The 17,106-nt window shown below is 45.7% G+C and overlaps 1 protein-coding gene across 2 annotated transcripts; it reads left to right on the forward strand.

The window, feature by feature from the left end:
- The first annotated feature begins 612 nt into the window (after positions 1 to 612).
- Positions 613 to 16,945, forward strand: HDAC1 (histone deacetylase 1). Of its 2 annotated transcripts, XM_061449751.1 has the most exons (15): positions 613 to 708; positions 4,994 to 5,106; positions 5,548 to 5,665; positions 8,602 to 8,676; positions 9,859 to 9,997; positions 10,615 to 10,756; positions 11,921 to 12,013; positions 12,309 to 12,417; positions 12,543 to 12,683; positions 13,159 to 13,267; positions 13,373 to 13,503; positions 14,290 to 14,436; positions 14,539 to 14,587; positions 14,934 to 15,005; positions 16,278 to 16,945. In XM_061449751.1, the coding sequence occupies exons 1-14, from the start codon at positions 660 to 662 to the stop codon at positions 14,959 to 14,961; spliced, it is 1,443 nt and encodes a 480-aa protein (XP_061305735.1). In that variant the 5' UTR covers positions 613 to 659; the 3' UTR covers positions 14,962 to 15,005; positions 16,278 to 16,945. The 2 variants fall into 2 exon arrangements, with proteins under 2 accessions (XP_061305735.1, XP_061305734.1); XM_061449750.1 differs by lacking the exon at positions 16,278 to 16,945 and having other exon boundaries at positions 14,934 to 15,099.
- The last annotated feature ends 161 nt before the right edge of the window (positions 16,946 to 17,106 follow it).

The following is a 17,106-nucleotide window of genomic DNA, read 5'->3' on the forward strand; positions in this document are numbered from 1 at the left end:
CATTCTGAGGAGAAAAAGGCCTCTGCCATTGTGGCCCTGAGGGATGCTCAGCCGCTGTGAGGCCATAGGGCAAGCAGGGTGCTTGTCCTATGGCCTCAGGGGATGGACTCCACTCACAGCAGTCTCTGACGGGGATGCTGCTGGGGGTCCCGGGCCGTTCTCATCCTCATCCTGGGACCTGAGACCCCCCCCAGTCCCTCTTACACCAGCCCCGGGTGGGACAAGCCTGGGTGCTGGTAGAGGCCGCTACCTTGTGTGTCCCACCCACCCCGCGATGGCTTCAACCCCACCTGTTGTCTCCTCCCACGCCAAATGGTTCCGACCCACACCCCTGGACCCTCTCCTCATTTGCCCCCACGCCACTCCCCGCGCCTCAGCGATGGTGCAGCCCGCGCCTTCGCCTTCCCCTCCCCTCTTCCCCCCCCCCCTCAGCAGTGGTACAGCCCAAGCACCCCGCCGCTCCGCCTAGCCTGCTCGCTGCCCCCGCTCCCGCGCTCTCCCCGCCGCTGCGTTTTCCTATTGGCTTGTGGGAGGGAGAGGGGCGGAGCGCTCTTCTCTGATAGGCCTTGGGCTGCGCGGTGGGCGGGGCGGCGGGGCATGGGCCGGGTTGGGTTGTGCGGGGCGGCGGGAGGGTTCCGTCGCTGTGGGGAGGTAGGAAAATGGCGCTGACGCAGGGCACCAAGCGGAAAGTCTGCTATTACTACGACGGTGAGGGGCCGCAGGGCACCGGTGGGGCGGTCACAGGGGGCGCCGGGATGGGGGGGCTGAGGGGGGCACTGGGTGTGGGGAGAGGGGAGGTAGGGAATGGGGGAGGGCAGTGGGGGCTGCACTGGGGGTAATTGCGGTCATTGGGCTTGGGGGTGAGGTGTTGGCTGGGGGAAGGTAATGGGGGTCATTGGAGGCCGCAGGGGTGGTAAGGGTAGTAGGGGTGTTATTGGGGAGGGTGGTGGGGCTGGGGGCTGTCCTGAGAGTGGTGGGAGGGGTAGTGGGAGGAGTAATGGGGGTCACTGGGGGCGGAGAGATGGGTATTGGGGGCACTGAGGGACAGGGGAGGGTTGGGGGTTGCACTGAAGATGGTGAGAGGAGTAATGGGGGTCACTGGGCAGAGGCTGCATGAGGGGGTGCAGGAATGGGTATTGGGGCTACTGAGGGACAGGGGAGGGCTGGGGTCTGCACTGGAGGGCAGGGAGCGATAGGGGCATAGAGGTATGGGGGTCAGGGCATGGATATGGACAGGATTATGTGGGGACTGTAGCAGGGTTGGAGAATGGAGGATGCTTGCGGGCATAGGAAGCATGGGAGCATGGAGGTGATATGGGGAAGCATTGGAGTGGAGAAAGGGAAGAGTGCGGGGAAGAGAGGGGAGAAGCACTGGGGAGAGACAGGAGTAGTGTAGGGTGGGGAGGTATGGAGATGTAGAGACTTTCAAAGTGGGGAAAGGCTGTAAAGGGTCCAGGATGGAGAGGAGGGTATGAGTACAAGAGAGGCTTTGGGAGCCATGCTGAAGAAGGTTTCTAGGAGAATGGGGAGGACTCCGGGAAGTGCTGGGGACAGGATGGATTGTGGGGACATTAAGCTTCCTCAAGCCACATTATGAAGAGGCTCTTTTGAAGCTCCAGTTTGGGACAGTGGTATTGGCTGTCAAGCAAGGGATAAGATGGAGGTGTGAGGAGCCAGAAGGACTGCATGACTGGTTGTAGGGAGTTTCCTGTGTCTGGGAACATTGTTTCCTTCTGGCTGTGAACTTGGCTGGACTGTAGACTGGTTCTTTTTGTTTTCTGTTACAAGGCTGAGACCCATTTCTTTGGGCCTACATAATCATCCCATTGGAGTTGGGAAGTAATGGGGTGTTAGGGCTGGCCAAATCCCAAGCTGGGTATCATGTATGGCTTCTACCCCATAGTCTGTGGGAGAAATCACAATCTGCACATTCTCAACCTCCTCCCTTTGGAGGGGTGAACTGCTGCCTTGGTGATGGGCAAGCTCGTTTTTAACAGAGGCTGTGAAAGGTATTGTACAATTCTGTTTCCTCATGGTGTTCAGTCTGTGAAATCAAATAAAAACCTCACTAATTTTTCTGGCAAAGTGGATGGGCTCAGTGTTCCAGCAATGAAGTGGGGCTCTTCTAAACTGCTGCATGTGTCAGGCAGGTAGTGAGGGCTTTTATTTCTCTGGACAAGTCAATCTAAGCAGGTTTGCAACCTGTAATGACAGTCTGCAGGGTCTCTGACTCAGTCAGTGCCTCCAGGAGAGCAGGGTGAGGAGGAATCTGTTTTAGAGCAATAGGTGCAGTGAAACTGAGCCCAGTTTCACCATGCAACTGATCTCTGTGCAATCTTACCAAAATACAAGGGAGTGCTGGAGCCCTGCCCCTTAAAATGCCTGTTTTAAACTTAGAGTGCTTGTGGGATGTGACAGAATGCCACACATGTGCACATGATCTGGATGCTGGGTAAAAGATGATGTCCAAAGTTATCCCTGGATTTGGAATATGACATGTTCACAAAGCAGCTTGCCACTTTGCTCACAAAGCAGCAGTTTGTGGACAAGCTATAATCTTTAAAGGCACACAGTGATGTCTTAAATATGAAATTACTAGGCATTTTGCTTGAAAATGCTAAGAGAGATGCTATCCTTGTCGTCATTATTGCATGGTAGCTATGTGAAGTTACCGTTACATGCTCTCATCTATAGCTGCACTCTGTGGTGAGGTTTTAGGGTCTTCTTTCCACTGCTCTTTTACAAGTGGCTGGCAAGCATCCCCAGTGTGTCCTACGGTAAAAGTGTGCTTCCTGGGGAAGGCATGATCCGCAGTTGAGGGAGGCTAGTTTGTTAAGGTCTTATTTTCCACATAGGGAGGTTGAGCAGTGCAATCTAATGTGGTAGTTGCACCCTGAAAGGAGGTCCCTGGGAACTGTTTTGGGTGGCTTGTGGGTGTTCCATAAATTCCAGATAGTTGGAGGGCATCCTGTGCTGGAGAAGGAACCTAAGCTGTAGGGAAGGGTCTAGGTGCAATGCAGGAAAAGATAATTGGGTATCCTAAGGGTCCTTCCTGGAAAACCTGAGGGGTGCTGAGGTTTATGCAAAGGTTTGAGCTTGAACAGTTGCTTCTCCTTTATAGGCTCCCTGTGTAGGGACTTGCTTAACCCTAGCAAACAGGAAGAGGTACCTGTTGAGTTCACACTTCATCTGCACTGACATCCATGAGCAGACAAGCTAGTCTGCTACTCTGGTGGACCTGTGGTGGGATGTGTTTAGCAGAGTGAATATCATCAGGCTCTGGAAGAGGTATGGGCGTGCCTAGGGCCTTTTGCAGGCAGACTGAGGTGAAGATGATGGTTTTTCAAAGCTTCATGTAGTTTTGTGCTTGTATTTTCTAGATAGGGTTTTACGCATCTCTTACAGGATTCCCCAAAGCTTGATTTAACCTGATTTTATTGAAGGGATAGTTGCCCCAATATAATACCTTCATGCAGAGGGCACCCTGTTTCATCTTAGTGCCACAGGAGAGGTAAGCTCCAGCAGCAGAGTTGCTTGGGTGTAGGATTTGCACTGTTTGCATCTACTTTGATTAAAAAATAGAGCCACGTTCACAGGAGGAAAAACTACATATGTGTGCACTGGGGAAGCAGTTTCTCCTGAATGTTAAGACGGGTGATGAAATATTAATACTCCCATCTGAGTCACCAGACAGACTGGACTGGGTCTCCTGCTTCCTAAACTGATGGGGAGTTGTACAACTACATGAACAACTTAGTCTGGTTTCCCAGTAAAATGGGGCTTGCATGGTGCTATCGTAGAATCATGGAATCCCAGACTGTTTTGGGGTGGAAGGGACATTAAAGCTCATCCAGTTCCAACCCCCTGCCAGGGGCAAGGACACTTTCCACTAGAGCAGTTTGCTCCAAGCCCCTGTGTCCAACCTGGCCTTGAACACTGCCAGGGATGGGGCAGCCGCAGCTTCTCTGGGAAACCGGTGCCAGGGCCTTACCACCCTCAGACTGCTGCTGTGTGTAGCTGTCTGCATTTCCTGCTCTCTACAAGTTTTGACTGTCTCTTGCAGCCAAATCAGACAGGAGGCAGAAATCTGTGAATTAAATTTCTAAGTTTTATGAAAATAAGTACCCTGGGAGAGAAGGGGGGAGACCCAGCAGTGCCTGCTATGAGAGAGTGCAGCATGAGCTTAGCTTTTGCTTAGGTAGGAGAACGTCCACATACGGGGATGATAAATTTGTGTGATTTATCTGTGTGATATACTGACAGGAAGCCAACTTCATTAATGCTGATGCCCACAGATAGCTCATCAGGTGTGTCTGTGTGTGGGACTGAGATTCTTCTGCAGGATTTCCAGCAATAATAAGGGTTGAAAATGGCAAAACTATAGCTGCTGTGGTGTTTGCTTATTGGCAGGGTTTTATCTTGTTTCTGTTAGGGAAATAGTAAGAAACTGAGGCAGAGGCTATGTGCTCCTACTGGTGAGTCACTGTCTGAGCTGGGATTAGACTCATGTACCTCTTGGTGTGCTGCTCAGAGCGTGGCTGCATTTCACAGCGAAACCTGTGAGCTGTAGATGTGAGGTACCACAGTGAGCCTGAACCACCTGGAGAGGACATTGGAGAGCTGGAGTGCTTTGAGGAAGGCAGAAGTGATGCCCAAAGCTCATCCTGCCCAGGAAATCTGGAGCTCCTTCCTCTTGTGCAGGTTGTTCAGGCTCTTCCTAGATTATTGTCTTCAGAACTGGCATTAAATAATTCCTTGTCTGGCCATATCCTAATTTACAAATGTCTGTCTTGTTTGACTCTTGGATAAGCTTTTTTGAATCCGTGCAGATACCTTTGTGAACAAGATGGGAGCCCCTATTCCACTGGGAGCAGAGAGCTGATGAAGGACAAATAAAATGACAGATGACCTGGTGGATTTGTGGCTCTGCTGTGATCCCGATTGAAGGAATTCGTAGTTTTCCCTGCTATAATAAAATCCTTTCTGCTCCCAGGTGATGTTGGAAACTACTATTATGGCCAGGGACATCCAATGAAGCCCCACAGGATCCGGATGACCCACAACCTACTGCTGAACTATGGCCTGTACAGGAAGATGGAGATATATGTAAGTGTAGGGCTGGTTGTGAAGAGAAATTCATGTGAAAGACCTTAGTTTAGGTGTTAGGTTTTACGTTTGATGCTTCAGACTTGTAAGTTGTCTGTTGACAATCCAAAAAGGAAGAGAAGGGAAAGGAAAAGGAAAGGAACCAGTTTTTTTGATGTATTTCTTCTGCTTGCTTATAATGAGATGTTCTTTCCTTCAGATAAACTTTGGAGACTGGAAAATTGCTTTTCTTCCTGCAACTTAAATACTTTCTTTGTCTAGATATGTAATACTTGCCAGTCTCTGGTAGTGACATTCTTAACTGTTGAAAATAAGTTTCCCTTGTTTAATGATGCTGGTTTGAGTTTTTTGCTGTTCTGGGAGTGAATCTGAGATTGGAAATGGGAATTAGGGAGAGAGATGTCTTGCAAAATGAGCCTCGCTCTTTTTCTGTCCTTGCAGCGCCCTCACAAGGCAAATGCAGAAGAAATGACCAAGTACCACAGTGATGACTACATAAAATTTCTGAGATCTATTCGCCCAGATAACATGTCTGAGTACAGCAAGCAGATGCAAAGATGTAAGCATTATTCCTGCCATTGTTAAAACTTGTGGTTCTGGGAATCCCAGGCCAGCTTCAGAGGTTTGTGATAAAAAAGAGTAGGAAGAACTGCAGGAAATTGTCTTTATCCTGACTTTGGGTTTGATTTTTCTGTTAAACTATGCATTTTTAGAATGGGTCCCTCTCTTTAGCTAATATGCCAAAAGAGCTGAGGAAAACCCTTTGACCTGGCTGTCTTTTTTGGTCTTGTGTTTTGATGGAAACTCTTCAAAATTGCCTTTCTAATCAGAGATGACTGAACTATTCCATTTATGAGCTGCATGTGTTTTGTGTTATTGCTTACCTTAAACCAGGGGTATTGAGGTGGGGAAAGGGTTGTGTAATTTAAAACAAACAAACAAAAAAAAACCCTTCACAACTTACAAGTTGTGTTCAAAATCTGCAGTAAATCTGAAGAATTTTCAGGGTAGTGACCGTTTGAAAGTAGGGGGAAGGTTGAGATGCACAATAATACATGTCCGCTTGGTGTTAGAATGGTTTATTTTGTGAGATAATCTCTTGTTCCAACCTCTCCAGTCCACGGAGGGGCCTTTAAAGGTGACTTTAATGTTACAGAAACCTTTTTTCGTGGTCTCTGAAACTCTGAGTTGATGTTCTTTGGCAATAGCTGTGGCAAACTAGATTTCTAGCAAGTATGTATAGTGGGGAGGGCTCCAAGTTAATTTAAACAGCATTCTGGCCTTGTGTACTGCAGTCCTCAAGGGCAGAAAAAAGCTCTTAGCCCATGGGTTTTATTTAGGTGGAGTAAGTGTAGTCTGCAAGTTGGAGGAGCTGTAGGTCTTGAGTCTGAAGTAGAGGCAGTTGAAAATGTGGTATGAGCTGAAGGGGACAGGTATTAAGGCATAAGCAAAAATGGGTAACATAGTTCATAAGTAATGTATGTTGAAAGACTCCCTACAGTAAATGGTATGTCTTAACGTACCAAAGTACATATTTACACAAACTGAATGCTTTGCTCCTGAAGCAGATAAAGCTCAAAAAAACCCCACTCTGCTCTCTGGTAGTCAGCATTTTCTGTACTCTATTTCCACAGAACCATTTTTATCTGGAGGAGGCAAAATATGAAAATTAATCTTAAAACACGCAGAAGACAGAGCTCTGCTTCAACAGGACCTCAAAATAGCCTGTGTAGCTAGAGAACTAGCACAGGTGGCTCAGAACAGAGAAAGGGATATAGGAGACAAGGTCACTGCTCCCAAGTCCAGGGGCAGAACTCTAGCCTGCTTGATGCTTCAGCTTTCCCTTTGAGGGAAGGGTAGCTGCTATGATTTCCATGAGAATATTTCCACCTTTAATGCTGGTCTCTATCTGATTGTGCTCTCTCAGATACAAAGCTGCTCACCCACCCATTGCAAGGAAAAAGGAGCATCCATGCCCTTCATTGTCTTATGCCAGAGATTTATGCCTACAGTCAGTGATTGACCCCTGTTAATAAATCCCTCCTTAGCAGTCCTGGCTGCTTTGAATCTCCAGGTGGGAAAAAGCCCAACTGGCATCTGTTTGCACAGCAGTTCCTTTCTTTGTCAGGTATAGCAGAGGGATGCCTTCAAGTAATGTCAGTGCTGCCCACAAAGTTCTGAGTGGCAGTAAAGGTAATGAACAGGCTCTGATTTCATTCTGTTCATGTCCGTTGCCTGCCTGAGGAGTTGGGAAAACTGCTCTGTCACCTAAAGGGCAAGAAGTTTAATTTGCTGTGATGGGAAGCATGCAGAAATCAACAATTTAAATTCTCCTCACTTAACAGGGAAAGTTTCCAGCCTCTTTGAGTTGATTATTCAAACTCTGCCAGTTGCCATGCCCTGCTGGAGCAATTGGAAAGCAGGAGCAATTGCTTCATTCTGGGTCTCCCTGCCCCAAACTGGGGCCATTCAGGCTCCCTTACCACACAGTCTTTGTGGAGTCTGTGGAGTGATGAGTTTCCAGTGCTGCAAGAGCTGTGCTGGTGGTGCCTTTCTCATTAAACACAGAAGAAAACATTCTACAGATGTTGTTACAAAAATACAGATTTTTTTTTTTTTTGTAAAAGTAAATCTTGCAAAATCTAGATTCAATATGTCTGTTGTTACTGTTTTAATTTTTAATCATGGAAATATTCAGAGTAAAAAATTTATCTAGGCCAGAACTACAGTACTGCTGAGAACTTAAAAACTGGTTGCCCAATGTGAAGTAAAAGGAATTTATGAAGTGTAACAAAAGAGATGTGGATGTGAACTTCTCATCCAGTACCCACCACTCCCTGCCATTCCCCATGTTCTCCTGCAGTGCTGGCACTGTTTGCTTTCTCAGCTCCTCATCAGCAATACAGCAGGAAACCGGAACAAAACCCTTTCCCCCTTGCTGGGGGGTTGTGTAATGGAGATTGGTGTCACTCTATAGTCACAAACAACACTGTCCTCCTTCAACCCCCACAAAAACATGGTGCCCAGGCAGCAGCATGGCCTGTGCAGTGTAGCAGGGAGTGGTGGTCCCCATTTTGCACAGCCTGTATGTGCCTGTGGTGACCGAGCTGCCTGAGCAGAGCAGAGTACTGTAAATCCACCTTGAGTTGCAGCTGAGGACATGTATGGGTATTATTACACAGCTCTCACTGGGAGCTCCTCCCTGCCCTCTTATTTTCCACTGCGATTGCCTGGTTTCTGGATTCCCAGTAGATGGAGTGCTGCTCTCACCCGTGCTCTTGGGACCTGCTTTCCTATTTTCTTGCAAGTCAAGAGCATCTTCTCTACAACAAAACCCTTTTTTGCCTTGTCAGGCATCGTCAGGTTGATTATGCTCATGTTTTGTAAGTGTTTAAAACTGTTGCTCGCTTACCTGGCTAGCTTTTTAAATGAGTGGTGGTATAAGCTTTGCCACTTGAAGTTTTGTCTTGCTAACTCTTCTGTATTCTTTTTAAGTTAATGTTGGGGAAGACTGCCCTGTGTTTGATGGGCTGTTTGAGTTCTGTCAGCTCTCTGCCGGAGGTTCAGTTGGTAAGCTCATGAGTTGTATGTTCTTTCCTTTTAAACAGATGTGTGTAATGTCATTCTGTCTGGGAAATACATTGTTGTAGGTTGTGGTGGGGAAGCTCTGTGAACATATTTCTGATTTCCTTAATAATTAGATCCAGCTTTCTTCCCATGTGGGAGTTCAAGCCTTGTGTATTGACAGATCCCTCTACATTTATTAAGTGTGTCTTCACTAGTCCAGGTTACTTCACTGAGTATGTGAAGCTCTGTAACTGGTATAACAACATCACCAGCAATATAGTTAAAACAAAACCACAGCAGCAACAAGGATTTAATAAAAAAATCAATGTCAGCTTTACAGGAAAGAAAAAAAAAAAGAAGTTGTTAACATTCTGACTCAGGGCAGGCAGAACCTGAAAAGGAAAGACAAGGGCCACTTTATCTGTTGTTTTTAACAAAATGGCAGTGTCTCATGGACACCTGGCAAAACAGAATCTGCAAGGTTTCAGTAAGCTCCCTGAAAGCTGCAACATTTAAAATGCTTTTGCTATTTTCAAGTACTTTGTAGCAGAAAGACTGATATCCCTATGCAAAGGTATTAAAACTTTGTGGCTGCTACTCCCACAGTGGCATCTAGAAGTCTCTATTTCCTGTAATGTAGCTCAGCAGTACAAACAGGGTGCCTGCAGCATCTTTTGAAGTAGCTGTGTGCTCTCTGGTCCTAATTCCACAGAATACATCATTTGTTTTGAATCTGGTAAACTTTCAGGATTTGCAGAATGTTTTTGGAAGGGGTTGGGGGAATAGAACTTCCTTTGCCTGAATGCATGTTCAGTGAATGACCTACATTTATGTTGTATAAGACCTTTTGTTAAAATCTTTTGTTCAGGGCACTGAGAAATCTCAACTGTCTTCAGCTGTCACCCCAGCTAGAATCCTGTGTATTTGTGGAGCTTTCATGCTCTGAGGCAGAAGTGGGAAGCTACGAAAGGTGTATGCAGACAAAACACAGCTGCATGTCTCCTCCCTTGCTTTTTGTTCATTTGTGGAGGCATCCAGTGTTAAACCCTTAGCCTTGTGCTTTGTGAAGTACACAAACACACACATAAGCAGAGAGGTAGCCATAAGGGACCAGTGCTTTACCCTTTGGTCTCTGTCATGGGCCTTTACTCTTGTGCTAACGCTGTGTAATTCTTCTCCCAACAGCCAGTGCTGTGAAGCTGAACAAGCAACAGACAGATATTGCAGTGAATTGGGCAGGAGGCCTTCACCACGCTAAGAAGTCAGAGGCTTCTGGCTTCTGTTATGTCAATGATATCGTCTTGGCTATTTTGGAACTCTTAAAGTATGGGCACTGCTGTTTACCCCTTTTGTTTGTCTGTTCTGCTGCATTTCCTCTGAGTCCTTAGTGCTTTCTTCCCAGTCTTCTCTTTTTATTGCTTTTTTTTAAGCTGTGTTTTCCCAGGAGGGCTTAATCAGCTATTTTTTTGGGGTGCAGCACCCTCTCTCTCAAGGGCTGTGTCTAGTGGTGGCACTATGCAGGAAGCTTGAAGCATTGTGTGCTTGCTTTTAGACCCTTCCCTTTACCACCCACCCTGGAATATGGGCCACAGCTCTAATATGTGACAGCTTTTGGCTCAAGGCAGACCTCAGTGGGAGGCTTGACATAAAAATGCAGTCTGTTGGCTGAATCTGAATAAACTGAGTTGAGTCTGCCTTCAAAGATCAATTGCAGCAGCAGAAGCCACTTCATTTTCCTCTGTGGTTCTATTCTACTGGCAACCAAGGCTCGTGTCTGTTCTTCACAGCTCTTTTGCTTGTAGATCCCGGAGAGGGAGCTGCCTGGTAGCTGGCAGTCTGCGGGTTAGCACCAGGTTCCTTCCTCTCCTCCCATTTGCTGTGCTGATGAAGACATTTTCTGCTCTGAAGAAATGCAGTATTTTGACTTCTTTCTGATCCTAGGTATCACCAGAGAGTGCTGTACATTGACATTGATATCCACCATGGAGACGGCGTGGAGGAAGCTTTTTATACCACAGACCGTGTGATGACCGTGTCCTTTCATAAGTATGGTGAATACTTCCCAGGAACAGGGGACCTGCGGGTGAGAATGAAGGCTTAGTGAAAAAATTACCCTGGAATTTGGTCTCTACCATGTTTGCTGTTATACTAATTTGACTAAAATCAGTGTTTTCCTCGAGTTTCCTGCTCTCGAAGTGGCATCCGTTTTCTGAGGGCTCAGCTCTTGGAGTGGGTGCCTTATCCCTGTAATCATGGCCAGTATAGTAATAAACCCAAGGTTTTTGCTGTCAGTCTCTTGGTGGCCTTCCAGTGGGATTATGCTCAGAAAAGTGACTCTGAAGATGGCATGTTGGTCCTCTGTGGCTACCTGGAAACTAAGCTCAGACATGCAAGCTTTGGGGTGAAGGTTTATGAGGAAGTACTTCCGCCTGTGCTGGTTTATCTTGTTGGCATTTCCTCCTGTGAGTCAGTTCTGCAGGTTCACGAATTGTGGTGTTAAACATGGCACTAGTTTGGTTTAGATGTAGGTGTGGTTCACTTCGTGACATTGCCAGAATGCTGTTCTTGGAGGTGAAAGGTTCTTTACTTTTTTTTCATATGCTTCTGATTTAAATTCTTTTCTCTTCCACTTGAGTTGTACTTTTTCAGCCCTGCTTAGAGTTTGTCTGTGGTAATGCCAAGCTGCATGCAGCTGCAAGTTTCTTTCCTGGTGCAGCCTGGTGCAACTCTGCACCATAAATTAAACCCTTATTTTTAATAAAACACTTGGTTATGAGAATGATAATGGAAATGTAAATATGTATATGTATATATATAGTCTTAAATATAGATTCCCTCAGTTACTAGGCTGCACAGTTAGCCCAGACTGGTATTTTGGGCTGCACATCTCTGCACTGTACAGGTTTGGAACTAGAGTTTTGGCTGCCAGTTTTATTGCTGTGTAAGAAAGTGCCTTTGCCAGGGGAAATGAGAGCCTGTGTGCTCAGAACAACATGTAATAGCAGATTTTTCTTCTCTGAGCATTGAGGGCCAGTGCACCCACTTCTGCCAATAAGCTGCGGTTGGAGTCAACTGCCTCCTGCTGCCTTCTGCCAGGACAATATTTGTCCATGAGACAAATCCTGGGTTTACATTCAGATTACACTGATGGAATCCCAGGCTTTCCTTCCTAATTTTTGAGAACAATTTCTGTGTTGCAGTTGGTTCTCTGGTGACTTGTGGTCTCTCCTGTCTTCCACTGTAATAGGATATTGGTGCAGGCAAAGGCAAGTACTACGCTGTCAACTATCCCCTCCGGGACGGAATTGATGATGAGTCCTATGAAGCAATATTCAAGCCGGTAAGTCTGAATATCACTCACTTTGCTGAGTGATTCCTTGTGGTTCATACTTTGTCTTTGGGTAGCTCATTAAGCCGATTTCTGGGGAGATTGATTCAGTCTATGTTCCTCTCTAACAATTGCAGCCTGTCAGCAGGAAGCGTCTCTTCATGCGAGCCTCAGTGTTACCAATACAGGGGAGTCAGCAGCTGTGGGAATACTAAGGATGTCTTCATGTCACTTGCTGACATGGATATTAGTGTGTTGCTGTGACACTGTCCTGTGGAGAGTGTGTAACAGTAAGTTTCTTGTTTAGGTTATATCTAAAGTGATGGAGACGTTCCAGCCTAGCGCAGTTGTCTTGCAGTGCGGGTCAGATTCTCTGTCAGGGGACAGGCTGGGGTGTTTTAATCTGACCATCAAAGGTAAGAATACTGTGCAGTGCCTTTATTGGATGGGCATAACTGATAAAATGAGATTTCATGGAAAAGTTTGCTGTTCTTATGCCATGAGGCTGTGACCTCACTTTCCCCCGCTGCTTTTGCTGCAGGTCATGCCAAGTGTGTGGAGTTTGTAAAAAGTTTTAATTTGCCTATGCTGATGCTGGGAGGAGGTGGCTACACAATCCGCAATGTGGCTAGATGCTGGACCTATGAGACTGCTGTGGCTTTGGACACGGAAATTCCCAATGGTAATTCTCCCCTTTGAAGAAAGACTGAAGGACTAAGGGATACTCTAGTAACAGAGCACAGGACAGTGATGGTGCTGTGGGAGAGGTAGCAACCCTGAGATGTTTCATTAGCTCTTGATTGTAACTTCGGAGGAGCTTTTGGATGCCTTCATTTGCAGTAGCTCTTCTTGTTTGCATTTATAGTCCTGTAGCTCTCCCCTTCCAGCAAAAGGTACACAGCAGCCTTGCCAACTTACTGAAATGAGATGACCTTGTATTGAAAACTTAGGTGTGCACAGCGTTTAATTGCCAAGTAAGCTTTGACTGCACGGTTGCCAAGTTGTCTGCTTTGATCTGAATTTGGGCTAGGAGAGCTTTGGCTCCTATGCCCAGGTAAATGCAGTTGTGTTTTTCTGTAGAAGTATAAAGTGTTTATTGTATTTCATCACCAGTTCAGTGGTAATTTGGTGTTTATTCCTTTTTAACTTGCCTGCAGAACTTCCGTATAATGACTATTTTGAGTACTTTGGACCAGACTTTAAGCTCCACATCAGTCCCTCAAACATGACTAACCAGAATACCAATGAGTATCTCGAGAAGATCAAGTAAGTGTTTGCTCCTCTTCGCGAGACTGACACCTTCCACTGAGGGCTTCACAGCCACGGATAGCATCTTGCTGACGGAAGTGTTCCTTTCCTGGCTGGCTCTAGGCAACGTCTCTTTGAGAATCTGCGCATGCTGCCTCATGCCCCTGGTGTCCAGATGCAGCCAATTCCTGAGGATGCTGTTCAGGAAGACAGTGGGGATGAAGAAGAAGAAGATCCTGAGAAACGCATTTCAAGTACGTGCTTGTCTCTGGTGTGGTTGTGTTGCCCAGCTGAGCAGTGTACTGTTACAGAGCCTGTGGGTGTCAAAGCTGGGCAAGATGTGTTAGTTGGAGAAACATGCAGGCTCCAGACTGAGTTACCTTCATAAAGGGCTATGGGAGCTATGGTTTAGATACAGCTTGATTCTGCAGTCCTTCAGCTGGAATCTTTCCAACTGATGTTGTAAGATAAAGTGACGAAGCTCAGCACTGTAGGGCTGATAGATTCGTTGTGGTTTTTTTTTTTCCTTTGGAGAAGTAGTGCTATTGGCAGATGATTTCCATAATGAAAGAACCTAGGCTTTAATGTGAGAATTTAAACAGTTCCTGTGATGGAGGTGCTATGACAGGATGCTTTCTGAGAGACTGTCAGGTTTGATCCCACAGGTTGTCTTCCACAGTGAAAATGGCAGTTTGTATCCAGATTGGCTGATGGCCTTTAGATCTGGCAGGCAGATTTTCTCAGTGTGAGGCTGGTTAACCTTCTTACACCGTCAAGTCTAGACATCACACTGTAGCTATTCCAAGTAGTATGACTATTCCAAGTCATACATGTGATCTGGCATCTTGGGCATGAGTAGTTGGAGTGATGAGCTAAAAGATACAGCACATAGAAAGATAAAGTCTTTATCATGGCCTAATTCTGACTTACATAGGCTTGGTAGTTCATTCCATTGTGTAGATGCACATGGAGAAGTTAGTGCTTGGTCTCTCCTGACTTCTAAATCGCCTGAAACAACTCCTTGTCCTCTTCATGCTCAGTTCGCAATTCTGATAAGAGAATATCATGTGATGAAGAATTCTCTGACTCTGAAGATGAAGGGGAAGGAGGGCGCAAAAACATTGCCAACTTCAAGAAAGCTAAACGTGTGAAAACAGAAGAGGAAAAGGAGGAAGAGGAGAAGAAGGGTAAGGATGAGAGCTAGAACTAGAAGCCCTCACAGCTCTGCAACTTTGCCTGACATGTACATTCCTACTGCACTACTGTGAGTCTTTTTGTTTTTTTCATAGACGAGAAAGAAGAGGAAAAGGCAAAAGAGGAGAAAGCAGAACCCAAAGGGTGAGCCCCATTTCCTGGCACTGCGATTAAATAGCACTCATTCCACCAGTGGAATGTTGCACAAGTTGAGGGGTTGGAGGAGAGACATGGTGGTTTGGGTGGCTTTGTCATGGGCTCTTAATGGGAAGAAATTTGCCTATGTAGAACCCCACATCTGATAAGGCACTGTGAGAGCCTCCATGGAAGGGGCTTAAAAATACTGTTCCTTCATTAGTAACATGTTGCAAGTTTTAGATGAAGATGGGGCATATAAGCAGCATTTTTAGGGTTAAACAAACAACCCTGACTTGTTATGAAAGCTTGGGCTGCTTGTTTGAACCAAATTCTTCACTGCTTGCTTCCACAGGGTGAAGGAAGAGATGAAATCCACCTGAGATGGCTGCAGCTGGACAGTACTGTCAGTGTGTAGCTGTCATAGGTTAGCTTCTCTGGTTGCCTCCTATTCCATAGGATTTATATTTTATATATGTTTCTGTATATATTTCTATATAAATATATAAATGACTTGAGAACTGTAAATTATTCCTTGCTGCACTCCGCTGGGAGCAGATAGGGAGGATTTTGCGGAGTAGACAGACCTGCACTGCCCAGATTTGGTGACTGGGAAGTTTCACTCCTGCCTTCCACTGCCTCCTTATAGTGTGTCTTTAAGAAAAAAATCACTTCCTTTGTTTACTCTTTCCTCTGAAATAACCACCCTTGGAAAAGAATAATTTAAATAGAAGTAGTATCTGCATTTCAGATTATGTGGAAAGAGATGGCCATGAATTTTCTTTCTCATGTTTTATTTCCTTTTTGTTTTGTGGGAGAATCCAAGTTCCTAAATGAAGGCTGTGAGAAACTAATTATTCCTTTGGTTTTCAATTTGATTCCATCATGGCAAGTAACTGCAAGCTGGTGCCGCTTCTCAGGGTCAAATAGTGCAGTTCTTGAATAGAGTTGGCTACCTCCCTGCAGCAAACTTGCGGAAAGAGACGAAGCAGCTTAAAAGTAATCTGAAAAGTGAACCAGCCCCAGAGCCCTGAGGGTGTAGATCTGGAAAAAGCAAACTGAAAATCACCCTCATGTGGTGGTTAATACTTTCCAAGCTCTTGCAGATCCAGTTGGTGTGGCATTCTACATCTCGAGTAAGAGAAGGGATAAAACTTTTATACCTTTTTTTCTACACCTACGCCCCTTTTTGGGGAGGGAATTGAGTTACTGCCCATTTGGCTGCCTGCTTTGCTTTCCCTGCTGGTTCAGCCCGTGCTGCATATGCCATCGTGGGCTTTCCTCAGTACTGATCCGTGTCCTGACCCTGAAACCACCATTCATGAACAGAACTTGGCTGACATCTTTTGTTGATGTGTGTCAGTCAGTGAAAAACTCTTCTCTGAAGTGAAGTTACAAACATTATCAAACCAAACCTTTCCTCTCTCTTGCTCTCAAGGCCAGTAAGCAAGGAGACCCTTCTTACCAGCCTCCTAAGCTGTTATCTTTATCAGGGAACAGCAGATGGGTTTCTGTTTTTATAACTACTCCTCTTCCTGCTCCCACACATTATCTCACACGCAGAGGAGGTCTTTTTTGTGACCAGAACTGGCCTTTCTTTTGCATCTCATTGTGTACAGCAGATCATTAGATAAGCTTCTGGGGAAATACTTCGCTGAAGTTTTGCAGGCAGTTTTGACTCGCTGCTCTCCTTCCTCAGGGCGATTCCTCTGGCCCTAAGAGGATCTGTACCTCCCACGGAGCGCTGCTGACAGTTTCAACTCTAATAATGCTGCTAACTTCACACAGGTTATTTTTTAAATGTTTTATTTTTTTAAATACTTTCTTTCCCTTTTCCACCATGAGTTTTTAAGTCTCTTTTTGAATCTGAGTGACACCTCACTCCAGCTCTTCAGTGTTTGTATGTGAAGTGAGAGAGATCAGTGTACCTTTGGGTTGGGGGGATATAGTGTGTTTTTTTAAAGATGCTTTTATTTTGAATTTTGAGACTCTTTGTAATAAAACTGGTACGTTTCTATGGGTGGTGTGAGTTTGTGCTGCTTTCTGCTGAGAGGAAATGCTTAAGGGCTGGGGTTTAATTTGTTCTCAGAGCCATCGATGGAAAATGGAGTGGTAGCTTGGTCGTGATAATGAAGTATAATGTAGATCCAAGCCACAAAACACAGTGGCTGTAACAAAGCTTTGGAAAGAAAGATGAGATGAAGCAGGATTGCTTTCCCTCTTTCAGGAAGAGGGCTGGATGTGTAGGTTTAAATGCCATTCACCAAAACATTATATTTGGAGCACATCCCATGCTGCAGGTGAAAGGTGTCCTCATCTTCTTTGGTTGATGTTTGGGGGTTTTGTGGTTTGTTTTTTCTTTTCCCCTGTGCTTTACAGAATAGCCTTGAAATTTTCCTCATGCCCATTCTCTCCACAAAAAGTCAAAACACCACAGGGTCTGTGTGCTCACAACTTTCCTAAGGGTCATGGGGGTTGTTTGTCTCCTTCCTCAATTACAGCTGGGTTCTTATCCATCAGCACTGGCT

This window comes from Pezoporus flaviventris, unplaced genomic scaffold (genome assembly GCF_033815535.1).
Source record: "Pezoporus flaviventris isolate CSIRO_AGI_PZ_B2104156 unplaced genomic scaffold, CSIRO_AGI_Pfla_v1 ptg000008l, whole genome shotgun sequence".
Lineage (NCBI taxonomy): Eukaryota > Metazoa > Chordata > Aves > Psittaciformes > Psittacidae > Pezoporus > Pezoporus flaviventris.